This window comes from Gallinula chloropus (assembly GCF_964237585.1).
Source record: "Gallinula chloropus genome assembly, chromosome: 4".
Classification (NCBI taxonomy): Eukaryota; Metazoa; Chordata; class Aves; order Gruiformes; family Rallidae; genus Gallinula; species Gallinula chloropus.
The window spans coordinates 43616547-43633771 of NC_140088.1; the positions used below are offsets into that span (position 1 = coordinate 43616547).

Sequence of the window (17225 nt, forward strand, 5' to 3'; positions counted from 1 at the left end):
TTGTATCATACAAACCAGACCATGCATTCTGCTTCTCTTTTACAAAAACAACAAAACCACATTGATTTCTTGGAGACAAGAGAAGCAGGTCTTACCCTACACAGCATGTGTCAACTGAGGCATTTAAAACCATTCAAATCACAGTGAGGAGATGAGACCCTGCAAGCAAATTCAGCAACATGCTTTCCAAAGCAAGGGTCCTTCCCTTTGGTTTACTCACTAAGCCTTACCCTGGCTCACACCTGTCAGTCTACCTCCTGAACCTCCACCAGTCTTCACAAACAAGCAACAGCCAGGGCAATCTCAGCCTGCTCTCAGTTTCTCTCAATCATCCTAAAGTCTTCCGAAGCTGCTGCAGAGAACTTTATCTGCATTCCCCCCCACACACAAAAAAAAAAAGACCCCCCAAACCAGCCTTTTAACCTGAGAGACGCTGACTTCAACCCACTTGACAGATGAAGGGACTATTGCTTCATTACTACTTTAAAGACTCTTTTGCAGCTTCAGCATGCTCAAATCTCTTGCTACTGCTTATCCTTGTGATCCAATTGTCTGCCTGTCTCTCTCCAGCACACTAGCATTTTGTGGGAAGCTTTCTCTTACAACTCTGACCCAAGAATAAAGAGTCACTCTTGGTCATTTCTAGCAGCAGGTTATCTTCTGTCTTTCCAGAACTGGTAGAATACTTCACCAATACTGTGTTAAATCAGCAGCTAGACTGATGATTTTACCTGTAAAACCACAGATTAGATTTTATACATTTTTCTTAAGGCATTTATTTAGCAACAACCAACACAAATTCAACGGAAAAAATAATATACCCTCTGTGTTACTTCTCTTTATTCATGGTTCAGACAGGGATCATTAGTTTCAAGAAAAATTCAGTGGAAACAAGGCAAAGCCTCTAGTGAATGTTTTTGATTTAAACCCACTATAACCCCCGTTCTCTTTAACCAAAAGCCACATCTTAAAACAAGGAATAGTTCAGTGTGTTTCAAAGTTCATGGTGCAAAATAGAGGGGGATGGAAAAACCTCCTCAGATTAACAAAAAAACCCCACAGCTATCCTACTCTATACATGAACAGTCATCTCCCTTCCCCTTTTCCTCTCTGCTTCTATTCATCTTGCAACAAAATCAATATGTAAAGAACATCAGCAGCAGCTTTACGATAGGCAATGATCCTTTTTGACATCAGTTTGTGATAAGAGCATTGATTCTCTATCTCTGAATTACATCATAGCTGTGTGAAACAGGCAGTGACATCCGACACACGAGCTCTTCACATCCGCTGCCGATACCTCAGCCAGATGCAGACCGCTGCCACGGCGAGCGCCAGGCCTGGCACAAGCATGGCTGCTAGAGGAAGCCCACCTGATTCTCCATCGCCTCGATGGCCTACAGGGCCATTCTGTGGCTGCAACTACAAGGAAGAAAAGAAGAAAAGAAGTCATTTGTGTCAGATCCCATCACAGGAGAGCACTCGCTTGTGTGTCAGGACCAGGCGGTTCTGTAAGGATGTGCAAGACAGATTCCCCAGGTACCCACACACTCCACATGGGAGGGTTAGAACAGCTTTGGATCATCTGAGCTCTGCTGCAGGGTATCCAGCACTACTAGGCACCCTCATGTTTCTCTGTCACTTTGTAAAGGAGGACTCTAACAGCTGGAGCAGGGCATGTCTCACACACAGTCATACCTGTAGTGGGATGTACTACCCACCACATCATCTCCTGGGGTCTGTAGCAGCTAAAGAGGCATCACTAATTCTCTCTGGTTTTCTTACCTGCCCTGTAGACTGGTCCAAGAAATTTACTCTTCTACTAAGAGAGTAGAAAAGGGGCCTCAACCCACCATCATGTTTCAGGCTGATCAGTATTTCCTTTGTTAACCTCCAATGGCAGCCAGGGATGTTCAGACCATAACAATGAATTAAGGATTTCTCTATCAAAAGGGGTGGGACTATATTTAAATTATAGCAGCCCACATTTGTTCATTACTTTGTGGAGAGCTGCACACACATTTCAACGCTAACATGAGTGATGACCTCTGAAACAACAGAGGAGTTTTGTCTCCAGTACGATTTTGGCCTCTGAAGCAGAGCTGGAGAACCTCAGATCCTATCTTCACAAACCTTTGCCCCTGAGAAAGGAGACCTGTGAGAAAACACACCATATTCCAGCAAAACAAAGACCTGGGGACTTCTCTGAATTCCCCTCTTCACCAATAATGTCACAGACAAATAATGCACAGATGATTATAGGCACAGCCAACTAGAGAAGGCCACAGTTCAACCAAAACCTTTATATGGGGGATTAAAGCTGAAGGAAGGAAGGTTTAAATTAGGTATTAGGGAGAAGTTCTTTACAGAGAGAGTGGTGAGGGGCTGGAACAGGCTGCCCAGAGTGGTGGTGGATGCCCCATCCCTGGAGGTGTTCAAGGCCGGGTTGGATGGGGCCCTGGGCAACCCTGTGTAGATCCAGGCCTGGAGGTTGGTGGCCCTGCCTGTGGCAGGGGGGTTGGAACTCTGTGATCCTTGGGGTCCCTTCCAACCCAGACCAGTCTATGATATCAATCATGGAAGCCAGTCTAAAATGAGCCAGAAACAACCCTAAGAAACAGGCAAAACATACCCTGCGCTGGATTTTCAGAGATACATCATAGCCTGCATTCCTGAACAGCTCCACAGCATCCTTGTGCCGTAAATCCTTCAAGTCTTTGCCATTGACCTAGCAAAAAACCAAAGAGGAGAACCAGTTGCTAAAGGGGAAAAAGCAAATTTTTAATGATGCAGGCTTATATAGGAAGGACAGGAGGTAAAAGTCATCTTCTTTCAAAAAATTCTGCATTTGGGGCATGATATTATAACCAACAAAATCCATATTCTTCTATTCATATTATAGATGTACTTTTATATGGTGAGTGATACAATAAACTCCAAGCCGAAACCTGGAGGTTCTGGAGTAACTACCTAGAAGCAAAATCAGAATACAAGAAGATGGAGGTCAACTGAAACTTTTTATGCTGTTGCTTTACTGAAAACAAAACAAAGGTGCAATTCTGGAACTCTGTGATCCTTGGGGTCTCTTCCAACCCAGACCAGTCTATGATTCTATGATAACCTCCTTGATTTCATTCACTAACATGATATTCATCCTGATTTGTCTTTTTCATCTCCATTACCCCTAACTGTATCCCCTCGGGTCACATCCAGTGCCTCCTTTCTCTTGATACTTAGACTCCACTAATACAAGTAAGCAAATATTAAACTGTCAAGAAAAGATAAGTTAAATGGACAATATTATCCTATTATTATTTTCTGGATCAGTATCAGGCTCAAACTAGCGCAAGGCACTCTGTAGAGGCTCGAAAGATTACATGTGGAACATAACAAGCAAGATTATAATAAAATTAAGGAGTATTAAAAGACTACACATCACACTTCTTCACTCATCACTTTGTAAGGCATGTTGTCTTGTATGATTGCCAGCTGTCTGAAGAACCAGTAGGACTGAACCTCGGTCACTTTAGAACATTTTTCTCCAAGGACAAGCAGACTCTATGTTTCCTCATGAGCTGAAGTGAACAGTTCTGTGGCCTAGAAATAGCCTAGAAATCTCCCTGAGTAAAAAGATCAGTAATCGTGGACTATCAGTCAAAAAACTGAAATTCAGGGGTGGAAGACCTGTATTTACACATGTGTAAATGATCACAGAATCATAGGGGTTGGAAGGGACCTCAAGAGATCATCAGGTCCAACCCGTGAATGATGATTCTTTGTGAGCAAGAGGAAGTCTGATGGACTTGAGAGGTGAAAGACCTTTATTCACACATGTGTAAATGATAATCAATTGCGAGCAAGAGATGGTCTGAAGGTCAAGTCACGGAGGAAATACAAACACAGCACCAAGGAGACCTTCTGAGACCAATCAAGAAGGCAGAAGAGATGGGCCCATTGTAGAGGCACCCATCTCCCTAGTGCTCAAAGCTCTTTCCGAGACCCCCAAGATGGTTCCTCCATGCATTCGCTCAGCATTACCTAATTGCATACATCACAGCTTTCCTCTGGACGCACTGGGGTGGCAAATCTGTACTTCATATCGTATCGCTCATCACAGCACTTCAAGAAGACCCAGGGCGACAGAAGAACAGGCTTACCGCTAAAATTTTATCTCCTTCTTGTAACCGGCCATCAAGGTAAGCTGCCCCATCCTTTTTGATCCGGCTGACAAAGATGCTGCTGTCATTGGAAACATACTGCTGATCTGTCCCACCAACAATGTTGAAGCCCAGCCCTAAGGTAAGCCAAAGAGAAAGCTCATGAGAGAAAGCTCAAAGCTTCAGACATGCTTTTTGTTGATGGGGACTGTACCTTCCCTCGTTGTCCTGTTTCCTCCACCATACTAAAGCTCACAACACACCAGAGTACATCGTCCTTTCCAATCATCTGTGCCTACAAAGGTTATTCTCATGAAACTGGTCATGAAAGTAGAGGAGAGACCTGACTGCCTGAGGGCCCTGCTGCTTCATTCCATAAAGCATCCGTGCGCTATTTTCAGGTGGATGTTGGGGAAAGCAAGAGGGATTGATCGTTTGATCCAACTCTCAGCAGGAATATGCCTCCTCAGCACAGCGTGAAAGGAAAGGAAAGCAAAGCATTCTGCATTTCACAGGAGGCTATAGTAAATCATTACCTTCCAGCAACAAGAAATCATGCCTGACAAGCACTTCATGAGCTGGCAAACAGAGTTAGGAAAAGCAAGGAGCATTAGACCTTGTCTACAGATGAGAAAACAGGCAAGCAGAGCTGTGTTACCAGCTTGAGGACACCCTGAGCTCAGAAAGCTCCTTTTCCCCATCTCAGGAGCTAGAACTGGCATCCTTCACCTCCAAGAACAAGATTAGTTTAGATGCAGCTACTTCAAACTGTATGTAATAACTTTTGTTCTGTTTCAGGGATTCTAAACATGACAGGAAAGAAACTTCTCAGATTTAAAGCAAAATGAAAACAATACATTAAACAGAACTGATGTCTGTTTCACATTTTTGGTGCAGTGCATATTGTTCTTTAAAGTTTGCCTCGATTACAGACCTCTAGCTGGAACCAGCTGCTGGATTAAGGTGCAATTAAAGATTAGAGACTTTTTTTTTTTTCATCAAAATGCAAACCAAATTGAATTCAAAATCTGAAAAACCACAGGCTACAAGAGCACATTCCTAGCTGCATATGCAGTGAAGTTATTCTGTCAATGTTACATGACAAGAGATGGGAAAGATTCCCTAAGAGGCTCGCAATGAAAAAGAAAGGTCAAGGAAAAAAAAAAAAAAATCAAATTACAATCAAAATAAAGGGAGGAAAAAAAACCCCAAAACCTATCGTCAAGAACAGCAAATTCTCCCCATGTTCAGCAAGGCCAATTTATTTACTCTTACTTTCTCTCAAAGCTGGGACTAGAACCTTTGAGAGGGAGAGTTGCAAATGAAAGCAAAACCACCTTGTGCCTGCTGGGAAGCAGCATTGTAAATCAGTCACAGCAGATCAAAGGATGTACAAGATGAGTCATGCTATTTTTAAATGTGCATCTACAGCTGGGAAGTAAAGAAATATTAACAGCAATCTTGCCACACCTTTTTTACCCTCTCCCCTTCCTGGCAGCTTCAGACAAACGAGGAAGAAAATGGAAGCACACTGAAGAAATATATTTTGGTTAGACTAACATCTATCCCAAGAAGGAACAGTTGTGCACAATAACACCACCTTTGATAGGAATTAAAAAAATAATAAAATCCACAAACCTAAAAATTATTTGCCATGAAGCCAATAACCTTGGGACAGGGGGAATCGATACTCCAGAAACTGTAAGTCTTCAGTGTTACAGAAATCACTGATTCTCACGTATATAAAACCCCCTCAAATAAAGACATTTAAGAAGCATAAATTTTGGAAGTTTTCACACATGATTGGAGAAATAATCAAAAGTCACAGCTTTCATCAGCTGAGGAAATAGAAGATAGGAGCAGATCTTTGTGATAAAAAGAGTCAACAGTTCACGCTGGACCAAGTTTTCACAGGGTGTTTCACCGGGTCTTTCCAGCACTTAAACTTCCATTCGTGCTAAAAATATCTTCCCTGTCATTCCTTGAGATCTCTGCTATTCGTCCCTTCCAGTTCACGCAGCCTTAGAAAGGGAAATGGCATAGCCAGGTTTAGAAAAGGAGCAAGAGGAAGAGGAGAGCACGTGGCACTAAATGCCTTGTCTACAACGGACCAGACGTGGAATGTCAGAGCCTTAAAAACAGGCTCTGGGGTAAATGTCTGACCTTTCCTGAGGCTGCAGACCTCCCTGTGCCTCAATTTAACTCCTGAAACTTAAAAAATATCCTTTAAAAAAAAAATCACACCTGATTTTTTAGTAATTAGGATTAGTAAAAGAGAGATTGAATAATATCACAAATTGAGCCAACAAAGTTATTTAGTTTTCCATAAAGCAAGATTTTTCCTGCCAAATTTCAGTGCAGTGCTTCAGAGGGAAATTTGTCAGACATACACAGGCTGTTTTGGGACTGTAAATATGGTCACCTCCTCAGCAACCTTCTGCCAGAGGTGTTTACCATCAGACTTATTTTAAAAAGTTGCAGTCAAAACTCTGATTAGCGAGATTACAGGATTATGCAGTGCTTTACAGATAAAGGCATTTTATTCCTTCCACAGAAATTAATAATTCACATGGTAAATGCATCAAGGTAGTAAGGGGAGGCAGAACCTTCCAATCAAGCGACACAGTTAGAAACCTAACTCTAAAAATACACAGCCCATCTTAATGACAGGACAAGTGATAATCAGCCTTAAATCGCCATGGCCACGTTCAAGACCTCTCAACCCTGCCTTTCAAAAGCCCCTCCTACCTCCCTCAAAATTCTAGGTTACTAAATGTATGGGAACAGCTTTCTTATCAGAACCAGCTTCATTGAGCAAAGAAATTTTTACTGCCAAGCATGGCTTCGTTAACTTGAGCTCATGGTTGGGCAGGCAGGACTACACAGCCTTCAGAGCAGTGGCTGCTCCAGCGAGCAGGGGAGGCAGAGTGCTGGGGTCACCCTTTGGGTTGTGATCTGTGGCCAGGACCAACCCCTGCCCTGCACAGGAACTACCTTCATCCCAGTGAAAGGAAAACGGCACAAATCAATGAGGAAGGTGCTGAGGATCCCTGGGGAGCTCGTGGAGCCAAGGCCAAACAGCAGCCGCACCCAGTTGTGTGGACAGAAGGGCTGCCACGTTTTCTTCCATGCTTGTCTTAATTACAGAGAAGGCCTCATACACCAAAGTACAGCTCCAGCTCCAAAGCTTCCCTACAACCTGCAGCTCTTTGGAGCCAGGGCTTTTCTCCAGAGCCATACGTTTGGTGCTAACTTGCCACACTTCAGAAAGTACAATTTGAATAGCATCACAAATGCTATAAAAACATGAGGGGGACAGGTGTCTGGAGGTACCCAGGAGCGCACTCCCTGCTGCCACAGGAAACGCAAACCCAAACACGTGCCCCACCCTGCCATGTTCCCTTCCCGCTCCAGCCAGCGCCCCTCACTCGTCACTCTAAAGCTGCCCCAAAGGTGAAGCTGCCAGTATAGGGCGGCAGCTCTCACTGGCAGTTTTTCGAACTTCCCCCTAATTTGGGGTGCCCAACGCCGCTGTGCGCCGAGCACCTGCCACCTCACTTGAAAGCAGGAGACGCTGCGCCGGGGATAGCAGCTCCTGGGAAAGCCAGATTCGGGTTGTTTCAGCTGAGACACCCAGCGCAGCCGGGGCGCCTGGCCGCCGCGCCCACTGACGGCTCAGCCCGGCCCCGCTAGCTCTCCCTCACGCGGGTCGCGGTCCTTCCCCGCGGCAGCGCATCGGCCCGGGCACACCGCGGAGCCGGGAGCCTCAGAGCCGCACTGGAAGCACCAGTGCCCAGGAGCGGGCACCGGCCTCGCCGCCGGGACATCCCCCCGCTCCCGTTCCGGCCTCCCCGCCCCACCGGGCGCTGCGCGGGCCTCAGCGCAGCCCAAGAGGCGGCGAGGGCCCGGTGAGGGGCGGCCGCCCGCGCCTTACCTGAGGGCTTGCGGGTGAGCCTGATGACCTCCTCGGAGAAGCCGCCGCCCGCCACGCTGCCGTTCATGCTGCGGCCTGAGGGTGAAGTCGGATCGCGGAGCAGCCGCCGTCGTTTCCTCGGCCGCCGCCGCCGGAGGGCCGCGCCGCGGAGCGCTGGGAGTTGTAGTCCGCTACCGGTCGTGCCGCGCCGCCTAGGAACGGCGCCCACGGCGCGCCGCAGGGACGCGGGCCTGGGGGCGGCGGGCGAGGCCACTCCCGGGAAGAAGCGCCGGGGCCCGGCAGCAGCCTATGCCCGCGGGACCCGGGCCTCACAGCCGGCCCGGGGGCCACCGCGCCAGCACACGGCCGGAGAGCGGCATGTCCGTCGGCGTGCGGGCCCGGGAGCTGAGGCGGCCTGCGGAACGGCGCTTCTCTCTCCTGCCCCCCCGCGATGGGCTCGCACCACAGGGTCGGCAGAGGACTGGTCCCCGGGGAACCCTCCTGCCTGCCAGGGCAGCTGCCCGCCGCCGCTTTCCCCCGTCCCTGCACAGCATTGTTGCTTAGCTCCGCTCTGCTCCCCTCGGTTGAGGTGGGTTCCAGGTTAAGGAGAAGGTGATGTTTTGCTAGGACAGGTGTAGCAGACAAATGGAGAGACGTGTGACCTGCTCCCAGACCTTTTAACTGGAGATGATGGGCTGAACTTTGACAGGCCGACTGGTGATGGGCAAAAGCAAATCCCCAGTGCAGCTAGGTAGCACAGAGAGCATCCATACCAATGCTTACTTACCCTGCAGTGCAATACAGAGGTAGCGTTGGTCTATAGTAAGCCAGTTACTGCCTAATTCTGAACCACAGACAGCACCTGGACCTGCTGTGCTGACCACTGCTGCTGGGAAGAACTGTGTCACCCAGAGTGTTCACTTTCCTCAAAACTCTGCAGAACAGCAATAAAAGGCAAAGTAGTCTAACTTTCTGTCTAACAGAGAAGCCACCTGAATCTAGGAGTTGTGTGCTTCAGGGAGTTCTTGAACAAAGAAATTATTGGGGAAAAGACAGCAAGGCAAAATTTATGCCTTTTTATTTCCTTATTAAACTTTATCCTTATCTGTGTCAGTACATGCTAGAAGCGTGGCAATACAGATAATGCCAACAGGGAACAATGAACATGGGCCAGTGCAATTTAATCACACAACTGCTTGGTGCTACTGGGACACCCATGTCTACACACTGCGGGAACTTTCCTGAAGAAAACAAAGACCAGATGCTCTGGTCTTCAGTGTCACACTACTGATTTATTTATTCTGTATTGCAGCATGGATGACAAATATTTTCAACTGTTCCAAGATTGTCTACGCTTCCGTATTCCTGAATTTAATAGGGATAGCCAGTCTGGGTGGTGGATCTCAGGGTTAGAGTAAGAGCATGTCCCAATCCTTAACACTACAACATTAATGCTTAGCACTCAGCTGAGTGTTAGAAAAACCTGCCCCAGAGGAGACAGGCATTCAAGCCCTCCAGTACACCTGTGATGATGAGCAAATCCATGGCTTGTCTGTCACAGGAGGACTTGTTAAACTATGAAGACTGGCATGCATTTTCACACCTGTTTCTGTCCAGTTTCTGCAGTTACATTGTACTGGATGATCTGTACTTATTTTTTGCCAGCAGTTAAAAACTCAGAAAAGCAAACTTGTATGGTAGCAATCCACTATTGTTTTCTCCGAATTCAGGTGCTACCAATACCATACATGGCACAGTCCCTGAGGGTACAGACTGTTCCTTAGAAGCAATTTTCATGTATTTTAGAGATGACAGTCTGAGCATGGAACAAAAACAATTTTATCTTGATCTGAGGTAATTTTACAAGTCTGGTTTAGCCAGGAAGATACTTCAAACAGTGAACATAGGTAAATCATTTTTATGTCCTCCTAAGCAGCTCCAGGCTTCACCCACCACTACTGACCTACCACATGATAACGGCTATGTAAGACTTAATACCTTGCTGCTCTGGCATAGGCTTGGCATGGGTCTTCAGAGTCAGACACTTCCTCTAGTACCATTACATATACTAAACTGATGAACATCTCTTGGGAGATGGTACAGCAGTATTTGCAGGCTGCCTCTTCCATGTTCAGGTGACTTCTGTATTAGTTAAGTGATCACATCCATTGAAACATTTAAAAAATCAAGTAAAACTAGAAGGAGGTAAAAAAAGGGGGAGGGGGAGGGGACACTAGAAGGGTTAGGACTGAGCTTAATATTTGTGCCTTCACACCACAGCAGAGTAGTGGGACATTTCTAACAGACCACCAAAACTATTTGTTGCACTGGTGAAATCAGAACCAACAATATTTTCAATGAGAAAACTTTAGCAAGGGAGCTCACACATTTTATAAAATACATACAAGGTTTGTTGGGATGCATGTTTTTCTTGCTCATTATCATGTCCCACCAGGTGGGCAAATCAGGGAGGTTCAGACTGGACCCCCTTGCTTTCTAAACCCCTTCTCAGAGAGGAGTCCAGCCCTCCTCTCAGACCTGTCTGTCCCATCCCAGCAGATGGATATGTGTGGAGGTAACCCCAGGGGCCAGGTTAACCCTCTCTTACCTAATCCCTTGTAACAACCACACCGGTGAGATGAGCTTCTATAATCCTCTGCGTGGTGCTCAGGAGTAACAACAGTTACCCAGAGGTCCAAACCAAACAGAACTTCACTTAAAAGTGAGTCTGACTATAAAGCTTGCAAACAAAGCCACACCACACTATATTCTCAGAGCAACCAATTACAGTTAGTGGAATTTAGCAAAACCCAAAAACTCTGTTACTGTTATGTGCCAGGAAAGAGGTTAGGAGTTGAGGGAGAGATTCAAAAAGAGAGAAAAAGAGTAAAAATAAGAAGCTATCACCACCCAAGGATCCAGCATAGATCATCATAAAGTTGTGGAGTGTTCTGGAAACCAGTCTGTGGGGAATGGGTTTCCCCCATTTGACCTCCCCAAACTAGGCTGATGGAGCCTGTTGAGCATCCCCACGCAGGAGTTTAGCAAGAACACACTCCACTCTAACTGCTTCTCTGGTCTCAGCATAGATCTATACTCAGCAATTTATGGTATACTCTCAATCAACAAGAGCAGGCCATCAAGTCAGCACACTGAGATTTCAGCCACTGATGTCTTTACAAAGCAAAATAAACAAGTCTGCCATACTTAAAAGTTGTGCATAGCTAGTTGGGAAGGGCTGGATGTACTGCTTGTGTTACTTTTTATCTCCAACTTGCACCCAATCCACATCCCCTTTATTTGTCACATGCCCTTTCTCACACCTAAATTAAGATTGTTATTTCTCTGAGCAAAAAATCCACCACCACCCAAAGACTCTGGTTATAAAGGAATATTGTCTTTTGACATAAACACAGGATTAAGTTTTCTTTGAAAACCATCAATGTTGTACCAAGATAACAAGTCAAAGACCACTGAAGCTAACACCTTCAAGTAACAATTTAAGGATCCCTTTGCTTTAGAAAATGCCATGAAGAACTGTGAATCCCATCTCTTGTATTTCACACTCAATCATAATGAAACTTGTCCTTTTTGGATGCAGAACACAACTATTTAAAAAAAAAGCACAAGAAATATGTATTCTAACATCACAAATATACTTGGGAGGCAGGCAGAGTTTACCATCATCCTTTGCAGTCACAGACATCTTCCTTAGCAAATGTTGCAAAAGATTCTCCTACCTTAATAGAATGTTTGCTTTCCAAATTTTTTGGTAGAGGCAAGTACATTCTAGCCCTTAATCCAGAAACACCAGTTCTTTAAAATGAAGTTTTCACTGTAAATCCAGACAACAGATACCTCTTTAAGCTGATCAAGTCACTGCTGTAATACATATAATAAAACTAAAAGGTATTGGTTGGTATTTCCACATCCCTTGTGCTTTATCCATCAGTCACATACATTTTATCTTCTGCTAAGAAATGAAAGATACAATGCTTCTGCACAGCCTTCCATAGAGCTGCACACATTCAGTCATAGTTTAAGAAGCAATCACATAGTAAACCAAGAGAAACCCCACCCCATCTCCCCCGAGACAGATAAAACATCTATCCCATATTGCAGGAGTTCTGCTTGAGGGAGACTCACAGGCTACTTCCAAGTATTCTAGGAATCCAATTAACTTGTGCAGCCTCACAGACAGCTCTTCTTAGCCACAACAAAATACAGAGCACTTCTCAAAAGAGCCCAGCAGCCAAAGCATCGGAAAGTTTTCAGAAACAGAAAAGACACTTTGTTCTTGTGAAATGTCAGGTTTGGTGTCACTACACTCCTAATGTGTATCTGATAGTTCAGAGATGCAATGCATGCTGGTGTGACCTGGGTAATACTTTGTCTCACAAAACAAAGACCCTCTTCCCCACTATCTACCTCCCACCCAAAGGGCTACTCCCTGGAAAGAGTTGGACAAGCTTATGCCACGGACAGCCCACAGCAATACCCCTTTCGTGCCTACTTGTGTGCCACAGATGTGAATTAAAGGGAGACCAGAAAAGTGATTTTCTCCTCTTTGGTTATTAATGAATGACAGAAGCAAGACATTCACAAGCATCTCTCCTGCTGAATTGGAGAAAACATTAGATGGAGGAGTAAACGGGAGCAAATAATTTACACCTGTTTTAAGAAGCTTACATTTGTAAACTGTTGATAAGGAGCACAAAAGCTATACCTACAGTTTACCTAACTACTTCAGTTAAAGAGCTCAAGGTGCAAAGAACAGTGTGCCTTAGTGCCTGCATTTATTAACTTAAAATAAACAGAGATAACACTTACTTTGCATTTAATGGTATCACATGAGATTAGAACTATTCAGAATGTGTTGAAGTATTTTGATGAGTCTCCACTCAAGGGAGATTTCCCCAGCAGCATCCAAGGCTGCTGCTTGCTGTTCTTCTTTGTGGTGGAATTGGGCTCACCAGCAGGTGTTCTCCTTTAGAAACTGCTGGTGTTTTCAGTGTTTAAATCAACTTCTGTCTTCTGTGGAAGTGGGCCTTCTTCCCTCCTAAACCATCCTACTGTTCTCAATTCATAACATAAGGCAAGGTTTACTGCAAGGATACAGAGAAGAAAACTAAGTAGTATTACTCGTATTTTGGTTTTCTGAAGAATCCCCCTGGCTGAAGGGGGTCCACTGTCAAAACTACCTCCAAATCCTTCCTGTTCACAGTAGGGAGGAGCCCAGCCATACATGCAGTGACAGTTCTTACGATTGTTGCACACTCCTTTGCCATGACACTTGGACGGGTTACAGTCGTAGTTCAGCAGCAATACGCTGGTACATGTCCTGTTGATGCAAAGCATATCACTCCCACATGGCGTGCCATCTTCCACAGCTCCCACGTCAGCTGTTGGCATCCCTATGTGATAGTCGAGACCCCAACACTTCTTACTTCCAACAGGGGTTTGGACTAGTGTCATGTGGTTCTGCAAGGCAGGCAGTCTGGCAATGTTTACACACTGGATCCTACCACATAAAACATTCTCAACACTGCACTTTGTAAAATGGATGTTGTTACGAATACCACAATTCCCAAACCGGTCACCTTGAGTGTTCACTGCTTTGAAGCAATCTAAAGGAGCAGCTCTGGCTTGTTTGCCAAAGAGAAGCTGGCACTGTTTATCATGGGAAGAACATTTTCCTTTATAGCAATAAGCACCATCTTTGCAAGGGGTTCCATCCTGCATGTGTACGTCTGGTGGGCACTGAGGAGAAATGCCATTGCAATACTCTGGCAGGTCACAGTTGCCAGTACTTGATCTGCAGAGTGTTCCTGCTGGAAGGACCTGACAGCTCTTGCAGCATTTTCCAGAAGCACAGGCTGAACCTGGGGTTAACGTACAGTTCGGGTGACAACAAGGATCCTTGCTGCAGCTCGATTCTGAACCACAGTCACATTGCTCTCTCTTTTCTACTATCTTATTCCCACAGTATTCACGCTTCATAGTGTAGAAAGTGCCCGGTGCTGGTGGTTGACGAAGGCAGGCAGCACCGCGCCCAAGCAGGTCGAAGTAGTCTTTGTAGCTGCAGTCACTGAACGCATCAGTGTCGACATCTCTCTCGTGCATAATACATTTCTTCCGTCTGCATTTACAGCCCTGATGATCATGGTGCATCCCGAGGGTATGGCCCAGCTCATGGACAAAAGTGATAATAAATGAAGACAACTTCCTATTGGTGAAGGAAGACACTGCTGATGACCACTGGTTATTACACACTGACCCTAGAAATGCCAAGCCCAGGCTCATCCCAAAACTCTGAAATGCAAATAAGTGAGCGGTATCGTGGCGCATCCGTGGGGACAGGTCTGACTTCCGCCATTTGTTAAAGTCGTCGAGTGTCTTGGCGATAGAATTAGTAATGTTTATACGGTTGCTTTTAGTCCAGATCTCCAACCCCACAAGGAACAACCGAAGAGAAAGCTGTTCATACAGAGCATCACCGATGTTGATGATTTCTAAGACTTGCCTCAAGACTTCAGATTCGTTCCTGCCCGACTTCACAAACCGCACGTTGTCCACAACCACCACTATCTTCACATACCTGATGTGTGTCCACCAGTCCTTCAGCATCTGCTCCTCCTCCTCCTCCACCTGGGAGGCCTTGAACCAGGGCAGCAAAGCCTTCTGGTGCTGCAGCTCTCCTGGGGTGACCCCGCAGGTGGGACCCAAGGGACTGTTGGCCTCCTCCATGCGGTAGAGAAAGTGCTGGAAGGCCGGATCATCGGGGATGGGCTCGATCTCATAGGTGCGGTCCTCCACCCAGATCACGCCATGGAGGCCCCTGCCGCAGGTGCCAAGGGCCACCAGAGAGCTGGGGCTCCCCTGCACCTCACCCTGGTAGAAGCAGTTGTCCTGCACGAAGGGGTGCTCCTCCCAGCGAGCCCCGCTCTTGCTGTAGGTGACCAAGGTGAAGGGGTGGGAGACCAGGCCCCGCCTGGGCCGCAACTGCAGCACCCGCGGCTGCCCTTCCACCTCCAGCCAGTAGGAGACAACCTGGGGGTTGGTGTCTGCCCGGGCCATCAACTGCCGTGGCACTGTCACCCACATGGCAGTGACACGCAGCTCCCCAGACAGGTCCTCCGGGACCTCAGGGCACCCAGCCAGGCCCAGCAGCACCAGTAGCCCCAGCAGTGGCCCCATCCGTGCTGCCCCAGACCCCGCTCTGTGAGGGGATGGAACCTGGACAGGCCCTGTCCTGGGGAACCGCCCCGAGGCCTCCAGCCACAAGGCCTCCAACTGCCACTCGCCACTGGGCAGGGAGGGCCGCAGTTGGGGTGTGGCAGCAGCATCACAGCCTCCCTTCACCTTCCCCCCAGGAAAAAAGTGTCCTGCTGCCTGGAGACACATCTCAGAGGGCTGCAAGAGCACCTCAAGACTTCCCTACCCTGTACAGATACTCTTGTGGGGAGGAGCAAATAAAGTAGCCTACCACAAGCACATTCCCAGCTTTTTGTAGCCTTAATTTTCAAATTAATAGGTGTTTCTCCTTCTGAGCAGACAGCGAGGAGGGACCCCAGCACAGCTTCACACTCATTACAGATGTCTCTGTTGAGTAAAGAGATGATTTGGTTAGAAAATCAGTTTTAATAGTTCAAAGTATGGCTTTTGCTGTGTTCTCTTTAATGAAAAAGTGATTTTTATTAAAAAGGATAATTTTTGAGTGGAGTGAAGAGAATATCTGAAAAAAATTACTGACCTTACAGTACAGCTGGGAAAAAATATAGAATGGTTTGGGCTGGAAGGGACCTCAGAGACAATCTAGTTCCCACTCTCTGCCATGGACAGGGACACCTTCCATTGGACCAGGTTGCCCAAAGCCTCATCCAACATGGCCTTCCAGGGATGGTGCATCCACAGCTGCTCTGGGCAACCTGTTCTACTGCCTCACCACCCTCACAGAAAAGAATTTATTCCTTGTAGCTCATCTAAATCTACCCTCTTTTAGTTTAAGCCCGTTATCCTGTCACTCTGTGCCATGGTAAACAGCTTCTCCCCAGCTTTCCTGTAGCCCCTTCAGGTACTGGAAGGCCGCTCTAAGGTCTCCCTGGAGCCTTCCCTTCTCCAGGCTGAACAAGCCCAACTCTCTTAGCCCGTCTTCATATGAGAAAGCACTATCACAGCAATCTATAGCTACTTCAGCTGCAGAAACATTTGTAACAGGTTTTCTTATGATTCATCAGTGGTTTTCAATTTATTTTTTTTTAATTTCATAGCCCCCTAAAATGTCCAACGAAGGTGCAAGCTCCTATGGAACTGAATCCTACCAGCAACCAGCTTACTTTTCTCACATTCTGTTGAGTCTTTGAAGAATGATATCACAGAATCGCAGTAGTCCCACAGTAAGGGACCTCTGGAGATGATCTAGTCCCACTTCCCTGCTAAAGCAGGTCACACAGGACTCTGTCCAAATAGATTTTAAATTTCTCCAGAGAAAGAGACAATCCACAACCTCTCTGGGCAGCCTGTCCCAGTGCTCTGTCACCCTCGAAGTGAAGAAGTTTTTCCTCATATTGAGATGGAACTTCCTGTGTTCCAGTTCTTGCCTGTTACCCCTTGTCCTGTCACAGGGCAGAAGAGTCTGGGCAGGACCCATCCTCTTGACATCTACCTGTTAGATCCTTAAAAGGACTGACCAGGCCCCCTCTCAGTCTTCTCCAGGCTAAACAGACCCAGATTTCTCAGCCTTTCCTCATAGGAGAGTCCCCTCATCATCTCTGTCGTCCCCTGCTGGACTCTCTCCAGTAGCTCCCTGTCTGTCTTGAACTGGGGAGCTCAGAACTGGACACAGTATTCCACATGTGGCCTCACCAGGGCAGAGGGGGAGGAGAACCTCCCTCAACCTGCTGGCCTGTTTAGAAACAGATCACAAAAACCCAGCAGTCTGGTGGGCCACAGGTTAAAATCTACTGTCCTGGCAAAAAAGAAACAAAGCCTCCTGCTTGTCAAGAGATCAGTAGCACATCATTCACCCATCCCACTGTGGAAATTTTTCCCCACCACTTTGTTGTGGTTTAACCAGCTGGCAGCTAAACCACACCCACAGCTCTTTGTTCACTTTCCCCCCTCCCAGTAGGATGGAGGAGAGAATAAAAAAGGAA

General features: G+C 46.6%; 2 protein-coding genes across 2 annotated transcripts; both read right to left on the reverse strand.

The window, feature by feature from the left end:
- Positions 1–818: 818 nt before the first annotated feature.
- SYNJ2BP (synaptojanin 2 binding protein) lies at positions 819–8474 on the reverse strand. The gene is made up of 4 exons (XM_084264037.1): positions 8092–8474; positions 4158–4294; positions 2633–2728; positions 819–1422 (listed from the first exon to the last, which is right to left on the reverse strand). The coding sequence occupies exons 1-4, from the start codon at positions 8156–8158 to the stop codon at positions 1282–1284; spliced, it is 441 nt and encodes a 146-aa protein (XP_084120163.1). The 5' UTR covers positions 8159–8474; the 3' UTR covers positions 819–1281.
- Positions 8475–13059: 4585 nt separating this feature from the next.
- Positions 13060–15267, reverse strand: LOC311191138 (disintegrin and metalloproteinase domain-containing protein 20-like; the record flags this gene model as incomplete). Its single annotated transcript, XM_084263236.1, has 1 exon — positions 13060–15267. The coding sequence occupies one exon, from the start codon at positions 15265–15267 to the stop codon at positions 13060–13062; it is 2208 nt and encodes a 735-aa protein (XP_084119362.1).
- Positions 15268–17225: the final 1958 nt, after the last annotated feature.

What these genes read in the sequence shown, in the direction of transcription:
- SYNJ2BP (XM_084264037.1), bottom strand. Translation starts at nt 8,158, where the DNA reads ATGAACGGCAGCGTGGCGGGCGGCGGCTTCTCCGAGGAGGTCATCAGG. An exon ending in GCTCACCCGCAAGCCCTCAG is followed by an intron (nt 4,295 to 8,091) that starts GTAAGGCGCGGG and finishes GGCTTACCTTAG; the next exon opens with GGCTGGGCTTCAACATTGTT. An exon ending in AAGGAGATAAAATTTTAGCG is followed by an intron (nt 2,729 to 4,157) that starts GTAAGCCTGTTC and finishes GTTTTTTGCTAG; the next exon opens with GTCAATGGCAAAGACTTGAA.